Source organism: Clytia hemisphaerica, unplaced genomic scaffold, assembly GCF_902728285.1.
Source record: "Clytia hemisphaerica strain Z4C2 unplaced genomic scaffold, Clytia hemisphaerica genome assembly, whole genome shotgun sequence".
NCBI lineage: Eukaryota > Metazoa > Cnidaria > Hydrozoa > Leptothecata > Clytiidae > Clytia > Clytia hemisphaerica.
The window spans coordinates 161,022-179,719 of record NW_027103238.1 but is presented as its reverse complement, the minus strand read 5'-3'; the positions used below and the strand labels follow the sequence as shown (position 1 = coordinate 179,719).

At 37.3% G+C, this 18,698-nt stretch overlaps 1 protein-coding gene across 1 annotated transcript in view; it reads right to left on the bottom strand.

Annotated features, from left to right (window-relative positions):
• Nucleotides 1–18,698, bottom strand: part of LOC136820483 (fibrocystin-L-like) — a 72,843-nt gene that overhangs the window by 25,436 nt on the left and 28,709 nt on the right. Inside the window, exons 20-42 of the mRNA XM_067079910.1 lie at nucleotides 17,433–17,520; nucleotides 16,455–16,662; nucleotides 15,719–16,082; nucleotides 15,038–15,112; nucleotides 14,334–14,483; nucleotides 13,744–13,808; nucleotides 13,238–13,496; nucleotides 12,317–12,455; nucleotides 12,083–12,087; nucleotides 11,640–11,798; nucleotides 10,357–10,727; nucleotides 9,408–9,940; nucleotides 8,682–9,150; nucleotides 8,077–8,224; nucleotides 7,686–7,831; nucleotides 7,060–7,162; nucleotides 5,507–6,268; nucleotides 4,677–4,895; nucleotides 3,913–4,156; nucleotides 3,310–3,510; nucleotides 2,174–3,030; nucleotides 1,123–1,347; nucleotides 646–764 (exon numbers count right to left, since the gene is read on the bottom strand). Coding sequence (XP_066936011.1) covers nucleotides 646–764; nucleotides 1,123–1,347; nucleotides 2,174–3,030; nucleotides 3,310–3,510; nucleotides 3,913–4,156; nucleotides 4,677–4,895; nucleotides 5,507–6,268; nucleotides 7,060–7,162; nucleotides 7,686–7,831; nucleotides 8,077–8,224; nucleotides 8,682–9,150; nucleotides 9,408–9,940; nucleotides 10,357–10,727; nucleotides 11,640–11,798; nucleotides 12,083–12,087; nucleotides 12,317–12,455; nucleotides 13,238–13,496; nucleotides 13,744–13,808; nucleotides 14,334–14,483; nucleotides 15,038–15,112; nucleotides 15,719–16,082; nucleotides 16,455–16,662; nucleotides 17,433–17,520 — 5,909 coding nt within the window. The remainder of the gene's footprint in view (nucleotides 1–645; nucleotides 765–1,122; nucleotides 1,348–2,173; nucleotides 3,031–3,309; nucleotides 3,511–3,912; nucleotides 4,157–4,676; nucleotides 4,896–5,506; nucleotides 6,269–7,059; nucleotides 7,163–7,685; nucleotides 7,832–8,076; nucleotides 8,225–8,681; nucleotides 9,151–9,407; nucleotides 9,941–10,356; nucleotides 10,728–11,639; nucleotides 11,799–12,082; nucleotides 12,088–12,316; nucleotides 12,456–13,237; nucleotides 13,497–13,743; nucleotides 13,809–14,333; nucleotides 14,484–15,037; nucleotides 15,113–15,718; nucleotides 16,083–16,454; nucleotides 16,663–17,432; nucleotides 17,521–18,698) is intronic.

Sequence of the window (18,698 nt, the reverse complement as noted above, 5' to 3'; positions counted from 1 at the left end):
GAACTCCAGAACCCTGCCCTTCCAGAAGGGACCGCTCTGTAAGCAAGCGCCCTGAAATAATAAAATACTTTAACAATTTTTTCAATGGCGTTCAATGCAATTCAGCAAAATTTCTTTCAAAAAGAGCTTCATAGGGAAAAGTGTTTTGAAGATGTGAAAATAGTAGAAAATTGGTGCAGACAAAATTCAAAACGTGAGCCCCAACTTATAAAGACCAGACCCCGCCTTATAAAAGGCTTACTCTCCAAGGAATGAGTTTTCTTCGTCTTACTTAAAAAGAAATATAAAATAAAGCTAAGCACTGTATTTGAAGGTGCAGCGCTTATTAGAAAGCAAAATTTAAGATGAAATTAATCTACAGTAGTCTCTCAAAGCACCGGTCTCCACTTTCGCGCAAAATGAGCGAGAAATTTTTAACCTGTTTGTAAGGTCATTGTTCGGTTGAAAAATGAAGCAATTCCATCGGGCAATCTGACGTAACGGTTTAATAAAGTTGAATTTTATTCAACCTTTTTATTTTTTCACTCAAAACTTTTTAATGACGTAACCTTTTCTACAGGCAAAAATGATTGACAAAAAGTCATTTTCGCGCGAAAGTGGAGACCGGTCTTTAAGGGGGACAAGATAGATTAGTGTTAAAGTAACCTTTTGATCCATATCAAAGACCATCCACCAATCTGCTTGGATCATGATATCAGTGTTGTCGGCCGGCACCACACCACCATGTCCGCCATATTCAGAAGATGTACCCGCCCAATCCGGTCCTTTAAAAATAACCAGATAGTTTTAGATATGTTACTGGTAGATTCCTTCAATACCTAATACCATAATAGATCACCAATTATGCGCATACCACGCTCTACTGTAAAGGGATATGGCGAATGTGACGATCGACCTGGTTGCTCAGTTAAAGCAATCAAAACTGGGTTCGTTTCTGCTTGAAAAACAAAAGCGAAAACGACTGGGTTCTAATGTTTATATTGATATCTATGATTGGCTTATGAGCTTTGGAGCGATTGTTTGATAAATTTTTAATGGTGATCGTAGTTCAGTTTATACGGTGTAAGTTGAGATGCATGATTGGTTGTGACAAAACCAATAGAAATGAGAATACTTATTTACCTATTGACCAACTTTTGCTGTTCTCAGGTCGTCCAGTAGGAACAGGGGGTGGTGTTGGGATGTTACAATTTTCCCAGAAACAATTATAAACATTATAATTGATCATCCGATCCTCGGGATATGATTGGTTAAGTCCTTTACCGGAGACTAGATAGGACATGATTTTGGAATCATCATCAAAATGCCAATCTCCATGTTCGTGGTCCGCGTACGTTGGCTCAACACCTAGAATGATAAAAAATACTCTTTTACAGGCTTCTATATACACTCTTTTTTTATAAGCATACAGGGAAATCGGGCCGAGGCTCAATATGCTTAGCAAAATTCCATTTTCAGCCTCAAATTATGCTTATAGTGATATGCTTACGGAAGCGTATCATGTGGATCAGTTTCTTGTGATTTATAATGCATGTAACTTTGGCCTCTGCGATAATTGGTCTTACGTTTTACATTGAAGATCATTGTATAGTCTAGAGTCGTTCAAAATAAAACAAAGCAAACTCTTGCAAAAAGGTGAAATGTACCCCTTTTTTTCCTATCAAATAGTGTATTTTTTGTATCTTCAACGAAACAATTTAACCGAATTTTTCCATTCTTGTTTAAGGCAATTTTAGTGAGTTGTTTTTCGTTTGTTACAGGCAATCAAAGGACTCTTTCTCCTTCTTTACTAAACCATATTTCGAAACGAAATTGAACTACTGTAAAAATGTTTTGAGGTATGTGTGGCCCCATCAATTTTCTATATCTCCGTGTACTGTCGAGTCCTTTGTTATTAACTTAAACGATTTCATATGACTTGGTAACTTGGCTCAAGTAGACTTAGTCGGTAAACTTTGCACCCGGCCTACTATATATTTATGAATTAAAGTGGGTTATAAAAGCCCTTTATGATGCCAACGCAATGACTTCTAAGTCTTCTATGCCAAAATTTTAACTGTCAATGTTTTGCCCTCCTTTAGTCTACTCTAACAATTAGAATTGCCAGAGCATAAAGTCGACCGTCTAAACTAGAGCTATAAAAACGAAAGTGAAAGTGAAGAATGAATCAAACCTGTATCGTTAGTCATTTTAGCTTCATTGGTTGAAAAATGATCTGGAGTTTGTTTATGTCTTGTTTTTACTATTGCGTAATCACCATCAAATACTTCTTTGACCCACATACGATAAGTTAGATTGTTAAGATGTGATGAATTATCAAAGGATAGATACACGTTCTCCAAATTTAATGGTAAGAAAGTTACGTATCCAAGAGCGCTCGGTTTAAATGTTGATTTCTTACGGAAAGGTACAATATCTTTTCCGTAAGGTGTTTCCAAAATGGCGTCTTTTTCATTAATGGATTCAGGTAGCAAATTATTGAAGAAGATACGCCCGAATTTCATGTCTGAGCATATGGATGCGTTTGCTGGACCGAAATTACCGGCAGGATATTCAGCACATTTGCTTGGATCTAGGTAACCACTTGTCGGTAGGATTGTGTTCCCGGCGGATCCACCATCCGTTAAAGTACCATCCAAATCAACATACAAAGCTGAATGGATGAACGGGAATGAAAATCGGTTTGGTGAGTCGATGAAATTCAGTTGTTCGGTGTGCGTTATTGAGGTACCATCATTGGTTTTACAATGTGCGCATGTTCCGAAGGTCGTGCAATTCTCATTATTAAAATTAACGAAAGTGACATTCTTGATTGTCAATCGAGCTGAGAATCCAGTCCAAATACCATGTTTAGTACATATCTGTTGATCACTGGTCAAGACTTGGAAACTACCCATACTGGTGAGCTCTGAATGACCAACAATGAGTGAATCTTGAATGGTAGCACCACCCCATGGCGATTCTTGCGACGCAGCATCGATGTATTCTACACCAGCCACGTCTGAATCCAAAGAAACAAAATTGACAAATCTGAAAAAGAACACAGTTATATACTTTATCATTTCATTGATATAATTTTTCAAAATCAGAAAGTCGAATTGCCTTAAAAAATTCAAAAAACAATCGAGGGCGTATGTCCAGAACAGGATAAACTTCAGGGTTTTTAGGCGTTTTGAAGATTCTCGACACAAAAAATTTCTCTAACATGAACAGTAAAAATCCTCTGCACAGTCAAGAGTATCCGAGACTTGAGTAGACGTTTCATTTTTTCACAAATATTACGGGACCCATGTAATATATCATTTTTACCTGACAGAACCACACTCGACGCATTCTGCAGCGCGCATGTTATTCCAACCAATCAACGAATAAAAATGAGCTGGCTCGTGTTCTACAGAATCGCAATGTCCTCCAACCTTGGGGTGGAAGATCGGAAACACCCATAATCCATATCGACCGAAGGAGTGAGCCGTGTTGTTTTTAAATTCTCCATCAAGCATAGGAACATTTCTAAAAAAAAACAGTGACGGTTCAAGTATACAGGTCCTCTTTATAAGAACATCGAAAATCCTTTTTTAAATCCTTTCTCCTTTTTTGAATTCAGAGACTTTTGTGGCCTCAGTTTTGCTTCAAATCCTTCAAAATTGTTCATCAATCGACGTGGAATTTCACGTAGATTTAAAATCAAAATTAAAATAGTGGGAACGAACATGTTAAAAGCGCCAAGGAGGGAAGTACAGTAAAGTTAGTACCCACATAATATCTTATATAAACACTAGATGGAACTACTCCTTCGCTAGCTGAAGCAAATAAGCCGAAATCTTGAAGGAAGTGACGACACAATCTAGCTTGCGTGATCTTTGAAATATATGAAGTCATTGCAGCGTCGAAAAAACTTCAAATTCTTTTTACCTTGGACAAATATTTTCATCGAACGATGGTCCATCAGGGTGCTCAAACATTTGGTACCAGTATCCAAAATGGCTGCCACCAGCCGCTGCGTTATGGCTGACTGTATTGTTGGCATTTGTAACCCAGTAAGAAGCTGGCGTGATGTCGACATTAAGAGTGGAACTTGATGGTTTGACCCAGACTGCTAGATTGTAACGGACTACGTTCCCTGTTTCGATACCATCTTCCATAAAGTATGCATTACCTAAAAACATTAAAATGATATTTGGTGCCAATTCACAGTAATTTACAATGGTAAATACCATGTTGGGGACCCGAGAAAATTGGCCAGAGTCCTGTGAAATACCAAACCAGTCAGGATCTGAAAAAGTTTTTATAATCTTAAGAACCGGTCTCCACTTTCGTGCGAAATGAGCGAAAACTTTTTACCAATCGTTTTTGCCTGCAGAAAAGATTACAACATTTAAAAAATTTCGAAAAGTTGAAAACTTTTTTCAACTATTAATATTATGTCAATTTTGACCAATGGAATTGTTTCTTTTTCCAACCTAACAAAAAAACTTACAAAAACGTCAAAATGTTTTTGCTTATTTCGCGCGAAAGTGGAGACCGGCCTTCAAGTCATTCAGGATCTGCGATCCTGAAGAAAAAAACTTATTATAGTTAAATAAAAGTTATTATAATCTTAAGAACCGGTAAGCTTTAGCTTGAGTAGTAATAACTTTGAGTGGATTAAATTAAGACTAGAGAGTAGTATCACTTACCTAAAATATCGTAAATGACATTGCGTTCCACTACCAAATTGTGGATGTGATGCATTGTCACTGCGCGATTGAAGGAACGGTGGATAGCACATCCTTTGACGTACGATTCCCTGACGTCGCCTTCCATGTGGAAATGAATCGGGTAACGACCAAGACGGAACGCTTGTCCAGCATGTGTGATCTCAATATGGTTGAAATGTGCAACAGCTAAGCCTTCGTCTATAAGGTAGGATCAAGAAGAATAGGTAAAGTAAGTTAGTTTGCGACCGTAATCGGGGGCGACCCGAAGGTTCCCTTTTCTCTAGCCATCTACCTCGAAGTTAGGGGAGAGTGCCACTCCTTTCCCTGGATTTCGCCACTTACATTTGACCCGTCTCTTTAGTTGCTGAGCATCAAGCAGACATTGATGACATTGGTATGACCTGGGACCCTGGGGATCGAACCCACAACCTTGCGCATCGTAGCTTGATGCTCTACCTCCATGCTACAGCCGAGGGAGAATAAAGTATAGGCGTAACGTGCTGAAATAAAATTTTCAGGCAAGTTAAATATAATGATAGAATGACACTAACGGTTTCTGTGTTTTCGAGCGAATAATTTTTTCCCCGTTTTTCCATTTGTTTAAATCAGTATGAACACGCAAATTAGGAAGTAAAATCATTTTAATTTTTCTAATTTTAAAACTTTGTAGGGTTTTTATTTCACATTATGGCTAGACATAGGCTGCCGGTATCCATTAACAGATGCGTGCTCCTTATAGAGGAGATAGATATTACCAGCCGTTTTTTAGAGGACTGCGATTCAGACTAAGTTAGACTTATGTTAAATACCTTTTTGATCGGAATGTATCATAATTTGTACACCAAATTCATTGCTTCCTCGCTCTTCACCAAAACGCCCACTGAAACATGTTTGTCTTGCAAATTGATCTGCATCAAATTCTGCCTCACATGGTTCGATTGCTTGATTCCATGTGTCATCTTGCGAACCCATTATGCGAACATTTCTTGTCAAAAGACCAACCTCGCCACGTGTTTCAACAGGCTCGTGCCAGCCCTCAAAGTTTTGCACAATAGACACATGCATATATTCTAACGGCTCCGTGAAATGTATGGTTTGATTATCATTGGATAAACTAGTGATAAAACGAACCTCGTTTTCACGCAAACTTTTACTGGTTGATGCAATCACTATCTCGTCACCAGCTTTCCAGCCAGGAACTGGGAAAATCAAATCGATACTGGTATCACCAACATTAGCGGTGGCTGATAATTTAGTCCAAGTGTGTAAAATATGCTTCCCATGTAAGCCCAAGTATCCAGTACGCAAGGCGATTGATTTTGCACCGTAGACGGGGAGTTCCGTAGATCGGACGTGTCCGTGAATCGTGATTTTCGCGTTTTCCTGGAACGGTTCTTCTTCGGTACCGATTTCAAAACGACCACCTTCAGTAATGAAAATGAACTCGGATTGCAAGTGAAGATCTTTACGATCGAATATAAATGTTCCACCTTGGATGAGGAGGAATTTCAATACCGGTGTGTCCACGTCTAATAACATTGTTTGTCCCTTACGAATGACAATAAAATCACCTGAAAAACAAAGAATTAGAGAATAAAGCCCACTGGTTTCAAAATATAGATCATGTGTCTTTTTAATGGCCTTCACTTGACGTGATTGTCCCATTATCGTCGAGTTTTGTAAAGTTATACAATTGTTTATTTTACACCTTTATTGAGTTAAGAACATTATACCGAAATTTGTTCTCAATAAAATTTTTAACCGATTCTGTTACCATAACAGACCATTGATCTCTCTGAGAAGTGATAAAATATACAGGAAGGAAGGAAGAAAGGACTGGAAAGACTACTTTGAATTACCTGAACCCAGTTTAAAGCAGACAGCAGTAGTAATCGAAGCTAAATTATTTTTGACTCAGATGGAAATTGACTTCAAATAACAAAGAATGTAATATATTCAGATTTTTTGCTGAATTTGGAAACGGAAGCCTCTTTTGTACTTCGCTGAGAAGGAAACCCATTTTAGACATTCGACTTTGTACATTGCAGCTTATAATTGGATTACACGGAATTAGTATGACAAAAGTTTGGAGGAAATGGTACAGAATACACAGGTTGCAAAATTAAAGTCTGAAGACAAATCACGCTTTTACTCGAAATGTGCTTGTTCATTACATTTATTTCTGATTGGTTCGAATTTATTGACACTAATAAAGTTATCAGCTGTAGGTTGTAAAGTAAGTAACATGGAATAAAATCAAGTAAGCTTTTTCGAGTAATCACATGTTTTGACTGCATTGATATAATTTTGCAACCCGTGTATATTGAAATAACACCAAGAACTGCTTTTATTTCAGACAAACCTGCTTTTGGAGGGTCATTTCCACCCCACGAATATTTGGAGCTCCAGACATCTACGATATCAACTTTGGCGTTTACTGGAACGGCATTTCCTTTGTTCGTCACCTTAAAACCAATTAAAAAGAATCTATCGTTAAGAACAAAATCAAATGAGATAGGCTCTTGCCAATTTGAATCTCTATTTAGCTACAAAGTGGAGTCTCTATAATTCGAACCTCTATATCTCGAATGTTTTCTTAATTCGAACGAGATTCTCTCGTCCCTTCAGTTAATAATGTTTCGTAAAACTTACTCCATTACTCGAAATTTCCTTAACTCGAAAAAAGTTACGTTTCCCGTGCGTGTTCGAGTTATAGAGACTCCATAGTATTAATATGTCATAATTGCAATGAATTTTAGTCACCATCGAAAGGGAAAAACCTTATAATTTTTGTCTATAATTTTGTCTGTTAAGGGGTCACTAATCTATTGAGTTTGTCCGGAATTTGCAACATTTTGAATAGCGCTAGAATCTTTTCCAAACATGAAACTGGTCATAGCACTGTGGAATTACCGAGTGTTCGGTAACATATTTAGTAATTATAAAGGTTTTCGGAAAATTTGAAATTGTCGTCCTAGTAAAACTAACCTTCAGTAAGACATTAACATCCATTGCAGTCCGAGTAGTAGCCTGTGTAGTACAAGTAACTTCAGTGGTTGATGAAGTAACTACGGTACAGGCTACATCATCGATGGTAACTTCAATATCAGATTTTTCTGTTGGAAAACCAGTACCTAGGAAAGTTAGGGTATATCAATTAGTGTTTGGCTAGACAAGTACATGAATAGCAATTACTGCCGTTAAAATAACAAAGCGAAAAATGAATCCAATAAAAAGTATAATCTACTCAGGTGCCTAATAAACGGGGGGGTTGGACATTGTACCTCTAAATGATTATAGAAGAAAACCTGGCTATTTAGAAGAAAATAAGGGACTATTTTTAAAAATCTAAAAAGATAAAAATTATTTGTTTTTTTACCTGTGATGGTCATGGTCACACCTCCTCCAGTTCCAGCTCTTCGTGGACTCACGTCTGTGATTGTACTTGTTTCTGATAACAAGTATTTGTATGCATCACTTGCTTTTTCTGTCAGGCCACCCTGTTTGACAACAACGTCACAAATTTGCTGCAAATTAAAAATGAAAGATTATTGTAATTATTACCACGTGATGAATAAAGGGCTCCCTTCAAATTTGTTGAACTTGGCTATATAGAATTTCAACCATAGTGTTAGCTAGGTAGGTCATTTTGAGAAGGTCAGACTTCCTGAATTTTTGCTGAAGTAAAGAATGAATTTTTTTTTTTTTTTTTTAGAGAGCTCCCCCTTGGATATTTGCCGAAATTTCGGAGACCTCCTACTGAATTTTTCAAGAAATATCATTGACCTTGATCATTGAAAAGTGGAGCTGGTGTCCTGTTGGCCGGAAGCGTCTGAGAAAACACACAGATATTTTAAAACAAATAACAGGGCTATGAGTTGACAGGATTGGAGACAGCAATAGTCGACCGTAACCTAAGGAGGGAGGGCATTGTTTGTTTTTTAGGACAGGAGGTAAAAGAAAAGAAAAAGTAGATCTTCTTACCTCTGCAGTTGAAGTAGTATAACCGTCATTAACAGGTGCCAAACATTTCAAAGATGAAATTGTTGCGTTACCAATCTGTTCACAGACATTTCCACAAACTTCGATCACCCAATCTGCACTGAATCCATACCCGGTGATGTCAATCTCTTTGCCACCGCCATAACCACTGGTAATCTGTGGTGAAATTGCGTCTACTGTTAAGGAATATGTGACTTGGTGACCGGTGGCATTTGTGTAACCAACACCTTTGGTGAGGACTTGGACGTCATGGATGCCAGCTGGATGTTGAGCTAACGTACAGGTGATTGAGGAAGTCGATGAAGCAGTAATGTCGCATTCTGAATCACCGATTTGGATGGTGTAATCAGATGATTGACCAGAGCCTTTAAAATCACCAGTGAATGTGATTGAATCATCAGATTTGCCAGCTGATGGTGAGATTGCGGTGATACTCGGTGTAAGGGATAGTCTGAATAGAGAAAGGAAAGATTGTAATTTAATTGAATGGTATCACCTGGTACTCTCAAGTGACTAGTAAATAGGGAGCTTGGAATAAATGGGGAGCTTGGAAAACAAATGCTCGAAGGCTAGTGTAAAGACCGCTACTTAATATACACCCATCATAGACCAACACCACACAGCTGAAAACCATTTCCATCCGACATATAAAGACAAATCCAATAAAATGGCAAATCCAAACTAAGAATATTACAAGTAAGTAGATACCTGTATCTGAAAGCTTCCTGAGTTAAGTGTTTTCCATTACTTTTCCGGAACAAACGGATGGTCTTGGCTGTTTGATCACCATCAGGTGTGATGGCCGGTAGGAGAACCGTGACTTCCGAACAAGAGGGTGCAGACAGGGTTGTCAAACTACCAACAGAGTATAAATCTGATTTCATATCATTTGGATAGAACCCATAACCTGTGATGGTTACCTCTTGTCCCCCATGGACACTTCCTTCAGATGGTGATAATGAATTGATTTTCTTTTGTGCTGTTAAAGTTGTTTCGTTTTCGAAATGAAAATCTCCTTGGTTGTCTAGATAGATTTGAGGTGTATGATCGCCTGCAGTGAAACAAGGGATATTGACTTTCCAGGTATCAGTTCCAGCGCCGTCATTGGTGATAGTACCTCCTGTTATTTCGGTTCCACCGATGTTTAAGGTTAGCTTGTTAGCATTTGATCCGAAGTTCTTTCCAATTATGGTGATTTCAGTATCGGCAGTATTGAATACTGTTGGCGTGACTGATTGGACCTACAAAAGTATATGATTGTGATTGTAACTGAATTCCTAAGTTGGCGAAGGACGCAAGTTTTAGTGCAAGGCTTTCTCAACCTGCTCCAGACTAATAAACAGTCAGCTTTGCTGTAGCGAACACTGTCAATTTTAAAATGGTGGTAACTCGACTAATTTAAATAATAATGCCAAGTTGAGAATGAAAATATTCAGAGAAAGAACCACACAAAATCAGGCTTCAGGTTATTTTCTTTTAAGGTGAGTCTTTCTTAGTCTATTCAACGACTTGTTATTTAATAATCTAATTTTCTGTCAAATATTCTGCATCAGTTAAAAAGGTATACAACGAAGAAGTTATAGCTTTAGCACTGAGTGAGTATAGTTCTCGAGGAAATAAAAATCAAGTGTTGAGAAGATTTAAAAAAAACGTTTACCCAAGGTGTGGCTGACATTGAATATTTGATGCTTGTAGATGAATGGTCTTGTTGTAATTGCATCGAATATGCTGAATCAAAATGATTGATGGTGAAATCCTGATCTGGTTGATTGTCAGCCCATGTATTCAGGGCTGGTAATTTACATTTAGCCTCTGTGTAGGTACTACCTTCTTGAATAGCACAAGTGCGCGATAAGCCTAGTTGTACGCTAAGGGTTGGTATGTTTAGCCCGAATCCGGTTAAAGTTAAGATGGCACCACCAGCAAATGAGGCTTTGTAGGCTCCAGATTTCGGTGAAACATCTGTGATAGTCTGTTGTAGGATAACTGCAGATTCGGTTGGTTTGTTGGTCTGGATGGACGTGTCACCTAAAAAACATCATATCGAATAAGAAAGATGCAGAGGTTCAGCGTGAAGCAACTCTTTCAAAAGAATATCCTTCTATTGTTAATTTTGACTTGTGACAATCCTGCACATAGCCAAAATAGTTTTTGAATTAAGCGCAATCTGCTGACAAAAAGTTAGACTGCACGCATCCCCTCTGATATGTTTTGATATAGGGGCTGCGTATCGTGTTCAAAATTCCATCCGAAAGTTACCTCCGTCTTTGGGTTTTTGAGTTTTAGAAACTTGATTAGTAATTTACATATATCTTTAAATTTCATTAAATTTCATTAGAAATTTAAATAGTTAGAGGTTAATACAATCGTTGGATTTCTGAAACTTTCAAAAAATTGAAAGGGGTAACTCTCGGACAGAAATTTTATACACGATACGCATCTCCTATATCAAATTCAATTCTGGGGATGCGCACAGCCTACCAAAAAAGTTTATAAATTAAAAAGTATACCCATACAGTCGTATTTAGATCTTCAATACAATAAAATTTATTGAAGAGAAAATGGACTAACTGGCTTATGTCATGTAAAATATCGTGCCTAATAAACTCTACTTGACCAGAAATAGGGTATATTATCTTTCTATTTTTAATACCCCTGTGTCACAGACCCGCTAGAAAGATTGACAAAAATTCGTCCCGGTGGGAAAATTTCTTAGAACTTCAGCCCCACTTGGAAATTAACTTTCATTTCATTCCCATTCGAAATTCAACGTTTAAAAATTGCACTTTAAAACCATTGCCACTGAACTTTTTAACTTTGGAACAAAGGAATTTCCATTGGGATTTCAATAGGAATTTTTATCCCCACTGAGAAAAAAAGTTCCACCGGGGTTGTGAGACAGGGGTGTTTTTAAGGGAAACCTATGGAAGCATTGTATACCTTTAGAATTGACATTGATTTTAACTGGTAACCATGCATTGATATTAGGTTCTTCAGAAGTATTCAAGGTGACTGTCAATTCTGTTGCCGTAGCTGCAGTGACTGTTGTCGTAAATTTACCCAAAAATACCACATTGTCTGAAGATGTGGTGCTGAATCCTGTGAAATTTAGAATGAAGATAAAAGTTACGATTTCAATACTTTTTTATGAAAACAATTCAATAAGAGCACGAGGCTGAAAATGGGACAAAACCTAAGAACAAATTAAGAACATTCTTAAGCCTCGGATTAAAACTACTAAGAAAGTACTGATTTTAACAGATTTTAAACCCATTTTATGTTTTTAAGTAAAGAAACTAAGCGTAGTATTATTATAAGAACATCGTTAGAACATTTAAGCCTAAAATTTCAAAAAATTAAGCCCAGCCTGAGCCAAAATGTACTGATTCTTATAAAAGAAAAGCGTATTTCGTCAATGAAGATAGCGCGAGTAAAAAATACAGACAATCTCAACAGTTTTTTGGCTTTGTTAGTGTTGAAAATTTCTACCGACATCTGATCACCTCTCTTCCGCTTTTTATAATATAAAGATTTCTCGCTGTCAAAACCGCGAAAATTAAATTCCCATGAAAAACGATTTTTTTGTATCAAGAAAATTACAAAGAGTTCCGGCTTACCTGTTCCTTGGATAACGATAGGTGCATTGACGTGTCTGTGGATAATACTTATCTGGTAATCCTCCTCTTGAAAAGCCGGTGAAGGTTGGTGTCAGTGTTTTCTTGTAAGTGTACGATAAGGAATTGCTTGACTCATGACCTAAGATGATAGTGGATGAGAATTCAAAGAAACGACTAAATCCTGCAGTAGCGGTAAGCACGCATAGCGCATGTATGATGCGCGATATTGCGCTTGTGCGCGGCAGGCAAATGAGTAACTGGTGGTACACCCTCCCTGATTGCATTCGTGGCTAGGGCCAATTTAGAACAATTCTAATTATATTTTTTAGCCAAACTCGTAAGGTCAGGATTATACTTTATCAATTCACAGCAAAATTTCAGCGGCTCGATAGCCCAGTGGTAAGAGGGTCAGGTTCCAAATCACGGATTAGATTACTTTAGTGGTTTGAATGGATGTCAGAACAACATTTTCAAAAGCTAAGTATTTTCGTTAAGTCAAAGCTATATGATACATAAAGCTATATGATACATAAAGCTATATGATACATAAAGCTAGGAAGAAGGTAAGGAATGGCTTTTCAAGAAAAACATACACCACCTGTTGAGGAGGTTTACACCCCCTTTCTGATTTGTAAAAAAAGCCGCCCTATAAAGGATATAATGATATGTTTGGAATTTCGATTCTAAGACTTTTTTAAAAAGGTGTCGAGAAGAGATAGATAGTCCCGTTAAACATTATCTGCTCTGCTCTGTAACAGTGCTCTTTTTGTTGGGTCTGAGTTGTTATAGCATTAATTCCTCAAGGTTAGGTCTGTATTCTAGCCTTGTAGAGACAGGCCTTTATATTTATACCAAAAGATAGGCAACCAAATAAATAAAATGGTTCTATATAGTTTATAAAAAGAAAATACATAAACATACCATTTACAAAGACTTTGATATCCTCAGAAATTGTATCAACATTTTCGATGACGGTAATTTTGCCACCAAATGCAAATTGTTCCACTAAAATACCACTGGTGAAAAAGTATTCTCCGGGGACTCGGAAATAGTGTCGGCATGGTCCATTTGCTGCAGGAGTGCAGAGAATCTCATTAGCGTCGTAATCGACTGGGTTTGATGTTTTGGCGATGTATATACCGAGGACAAGTCCCGATAGAGGATTGAGTGCCCAGTTGAACTATAAATCGAAAAAAACCATAGCTTTTTCAATATATCTCCACAACGCATTGTAGTAAGCCATATTATAATTTTCATAAATAACATATTGCGTTCACATAGAGTTGAAATTGAGATTTTTATAAATATTAGAGAAAACACCATGCATTTACCAAATTTCTAAGTAAATTAGACGTTCATTTTTGAAGTAGAAATCCCAAAGTCACCAAATAGCAGGTCTAACCATGAAACGAATCTAAGAACCATACCTCAACTGCGTCCCCAGCCTGGATGACCAAAGCAGTTTGATTCCAAGCATATCCTGGACCATAAGCTAAAACAAAAATTAGATATTAACTTATGGGGAAACGTGTAAAATACTTTACTATTTTAATTAAGAAATGCAAAATACGGTTCTAATGATCCATTGCTTCTACAGTGCAAAGAGTACCATTTATGTCTTTCCAGTTTTTTTAGGCCGTCTTTTTCAGGAATTCTCAAGTTTCAAGCTCACACAGAAAATTGTTTCAACGTCCATCTAACGTCAAGAATGAACGACCTAAGGACGACTGAGCTTTAAATAAACCCTGAAGAGAGTTTCTTAATCCCTAATCCCGGCCAACTAAAATCTTTAATCGGAGGTCTTATTCAAGCGGTGTGAATTGATCGTCGAGAGCGCTAAATATACTTTTCTTCGAATACTTCTGATGATATAGCGCCGCTTGACGTTAGTTTTTAACACTCCGATAACTTCTTTGCGGGTACCATTTCAAAAAAAAACACCGATCAAAGATGGCTGATGTACCTTAATCTAAGATTTATAAAGGTCAGTGACACCGACATAGCAAAAATGACTTACAATCATCAACTCCACTGTTGTCGATGGGGAAGATTTTGGACGCTGGACCAGTTGTACAATGGATAGCCGTATCGGTAACTTGTGTGATGTCACAATCATAAGGCCCTATCTGCACGTCAACTAAGCTGGAATTTGTACCGAAACCATTACCTAATGGATAAGATAAATTATCTTGTTTAGAAGAATTCAAAATAATAAAGATGAAAAATAAATTCTGTTTCAGATATAAATGAGTTGTTTTTTTTTGAACTTTTTTATGGAAAATAAGATGTCAACGAAATTATACTAATTTCCCTGACTTCCTTGAACAAAGCAAAGTGCATCGATGTAAATAAGTTGGTTGTGAAACTGTAGAGATTTCCCCATTACAGATTGCATATTCCAAACTCATTTTTTTTGTTTTGATAAATCTCAAGTATACAACATAAGAAAATTTCATTAACTTCTCACATACCCGGTAGGATCATATTTTTTATGGCTGAGGATTTCAATTGTTTTGTTTTCAAGTCAGAAAATTCAGTAATGGGAAAAATGGCATAATATTTTGAAGTGAGGATTGGTTTATTTGATTATTTTCAGTGGGGACAAAATTGGAGGATAATCCCCATCGGGGACGAAATGTTGGCCAATCTTTCTAGTGGGAAGGGTTCCCAGTGGGTCTGTGAGAAGGGGGTGGATGGATGCAAAATCATTTTCTGACATACCGTTGATGATGATGCTTCGTCCACCAGCCATTGAACCTTCATTCGCAGCTGCAACAACACCTTGACTATGAAAACCTATTGTGATGAAAAATAATAACTTATTATACGAACTTACAGAAAGAATAATCTAGGAACAAAAAATTCACTTTTTTTATTATAATCGCAAATTTCCTGGTACTACTATCTATTTAGTGGTATAAGTAAGACACTGAGGATTTAAAGGAAAAGTCCATATTGTGAAAGCGCCCATAGAGCATCCAGAGCTCAGCAATTAAGAGAAGGATCAAGTGTAAGGGGAGCAATCCAGGGAGAAAGAATGCCGCCCTTCCCTAACTTCGGGTGGATAGCTAGGTGTCTTTGGGTCACCTCCGACTGCGGTCGCCGACTTACTTTATTTTATATTCTGTTAATTAACGCACACTTCCTGCGAAATACGGAATCTCCTCTGTACCGATGTCTTACCCTAAGGCTTTTCTGCTCATACTCTCGGGTACCTAATAGTCGCCGGGGTGGGGGCGCTAATTAATTTTAACCCAGGACATTCTTATTCCAACCCCCTTCCCGCTCATTAATCTTTAAGATTTTTTCCAAACCCCCTGCTTATTCAAAACCCCCTGGCTATTAGGTATCCGAGAGTACACAAGTGTGGCGAAACTGGGTGGAGCAACTATGAAATTTTACCTGCAGATATTGGGCTGGGTGGTGTGGAACCAACAGCAATACTACCCATTGAGAGTTGGTATGTAAGTGTACTTGGGGCACTGTTACCAGCACTAGGTACCCAAACTTTAACATCTTTCGTCCCTACATCCAAAGATGGAACCTTGCATTCAATCTCAGTAGCCGATTGGTAGGTAGTCTCCTTACATTCGGTACCATCTACGGTGACCTTGGCATCAGTAACAAACCCAGTACCAGTGATAGTGACCAAGATACCTCCTGAAGGGGATACAGTACTAGGGGACAGGTTACTGATGGTAGGTGTCAGGCTGGCGTCTGATGTTAATGCATTGTTAATAGTCGACGATTGCCCGTCTATGGTGACCTATAAAAATTGTTTTAAAAAAGTTCAAAAGTTTTCGAAAACACCTATTATAGATATCAAATCTATAAATACTGTTCTAATGTTTTTGGTATCGTATGGTCTCGTATTTTGACAATCTGAAATGACAAACCCCGTTTAACCCTCCACGATGGTTTGTTGACGAATGCACTACGTCTAGGGATCTATTCAAAGTCTTTACCAGCCCCCATGCAAATTGAATGAGTCATTAAGGTTTGATTGGTGTTTTATTTAGAGAGCAAGAGGAAAATTTATTTCCTTAACTCGAACAAAATTGCATTTCCGTAGCGGGTTCGAAGTATAGAGACTCCACTGTATAGATCTTTTTGCGTAAAAAAACTAATTCTAACTTACCGAGACCGAATAGGTTCCAGCAGAAAGAGCTGGTGATTCACAAAGAATGGTTGTCATGGAAATTTCTTTAACAATGCATTGCGATGAATCAATCACAACATTGGCGTCTTCTTTGACGGTACCGAAACCATTTCCTGTGATTGTGAGATCAATTCCACCGCTGATTCCGACAGTGCTTGGTGCGATAGTGGATGCAACCATGGTATAGCTATATAATTAAACCAAAAAGAGTTATCTAGGCGCTTAAAGGACATCGTTTAGTCACACAGCATTATACAAAAGAAGGAAAAAAGTTCCCTCCCTCTTCTGCGCCCTGTGAGAACAAATTTTGGGAAATTCTTTTGTCATGTATGCGTTGTGTATGTCATAAAAAATAATTTGTTTAAGATTCAACACCCGATTTTAAAAAGTGCTGAAACGGTAGGTTCACCTACTTAAGACTTAACAGCGAATAAGCCCCCTAGGAGATAGGTACAAATGGAAGAAGCAGGATTAGCCATTCATTTGACCCTAAAACCTCTTTTTTAATTGAAGCCAATTTTCGATACTACAGCACAACGTCTTTCAGTGGTCAAAGTAAGGTTTTTCGTATGAGACGGAAAATGGATTTTAGAAAGCAAATTAACACACATTCTTGAAATTTTGGTTAACTATGCAGAATTTTGAGACGAAAAAGCCTCTTTACGTATATAAGTCATTGAGACGGAAATCCGTCTGGGACGAAAAACCTTCGAACACTTCCGAGGAACAGCTATGCTAGCGGCTATCAGCACACATCGGGCATCATTATGCGCAAAGTGGTTGGTATAGCTATCAGCTCCTTGGAAAATTTTATCTAGCAATATCTTGGATAGGAGCTCGTAAAATAAAGACATAAGAAAACCGTACTCATAAATTCTTAAATCTATCGCACCCCCAGAACAAGACTTTGTTAGCTCACCAGGCTAACAGTAAGTCTTTATGGAAAATAAGACTTACGTGAAAGTGATTGGTGTATCAGGATGTCTTGTTTCTCCTTTACTCAACACATTGATGTTCACTCTCTTGGTTCCTGCTTGAGAATCACCTGAAAAACGAAGATATTGATTTTTTTTAAATTCACCTAGCGAAAGTAAAATAGTCTCTTTCACTTAAACCTCTATAATTCGAAGGTCTCCTTAACTTCTTAACACGAGAGAGTTTTCTCGTCCCTTTAGTTAACAATGCCTTTTAAACATTACTCCATAACTCAAGATTTCCTTAACTCAAGCAAATTTGCGTCCTCGAGTTATGGACAATCAACTATATTAAAATCAGTTTTCTGTGATTTTTGCGATGGTAGTTCTCACAAATTTAACAATTGGAACTCATTCTCCGTGTTCATAATTATTTTTCTTATTTAATTTATAAAAATCGGATCAATAACTCTTGATAGACGGCCATACATCTTTCGCTGATTAGTTTTAACATGAACATATAAACGACTGGACATCTATCTTTTATTGTCTCTTTGAAGCGAGCTTCGTTGTCGCCTGTATTTCAAAATTGCTATAAAAAATCCGACAATATTCCGTCGTAATTTTATTTCTTTGAATTGTTTAGGTAAAATGATTGATAGAGCTTGAACATTACTCCTAATGCACAAAAAAATTATTTTCAAATTTTTTCACGAGTTTGCAATATATTTCATCAACTTTTTCAACTCTGAAATGCAGAATTTCAACTGCGTGTATACTTTTGAATCCCTTTTGTCACTCCAATAATTTTTTTTATGACTTGAAAAAATAGCTTGCCAAAGTTGAGAGCCTGTGTCATAAGAATATCGAAATTAGAATGTGACACTCTCTAAAATTTTTAGACACTTTTAAGTCAAAATTTGGAAATATTAGTCGGAGTTTTGACTAGCTGACGATGATTTTGCCTCTGTTATCTTTGTTATGATATAGATAAAAGACTTGAGAAAAGTAGAACAACAAAGACTGTCGAAATTTTGACGTTGTTAGCAAGGTATTCCCAAGAGGTATACCATCAGAATTTATTGTTTCATTTGATGATTTTAACGAGGCGGCAACGAAGCTAGCAGTGTTATCTTCAAAAATACAAAGGAGATGGATGTCCAGTCGTTTATATGTTCATGGTTTTAACAAAATAAACCACGGATAGCGAACAGCAGGAGCATATTTTAAGCATATACTCTAAGAATGAAATCAATTCTCGATAGACGGCCGTTTACCTTTCGGTAATTAAGGATAATTAGTTCTTACA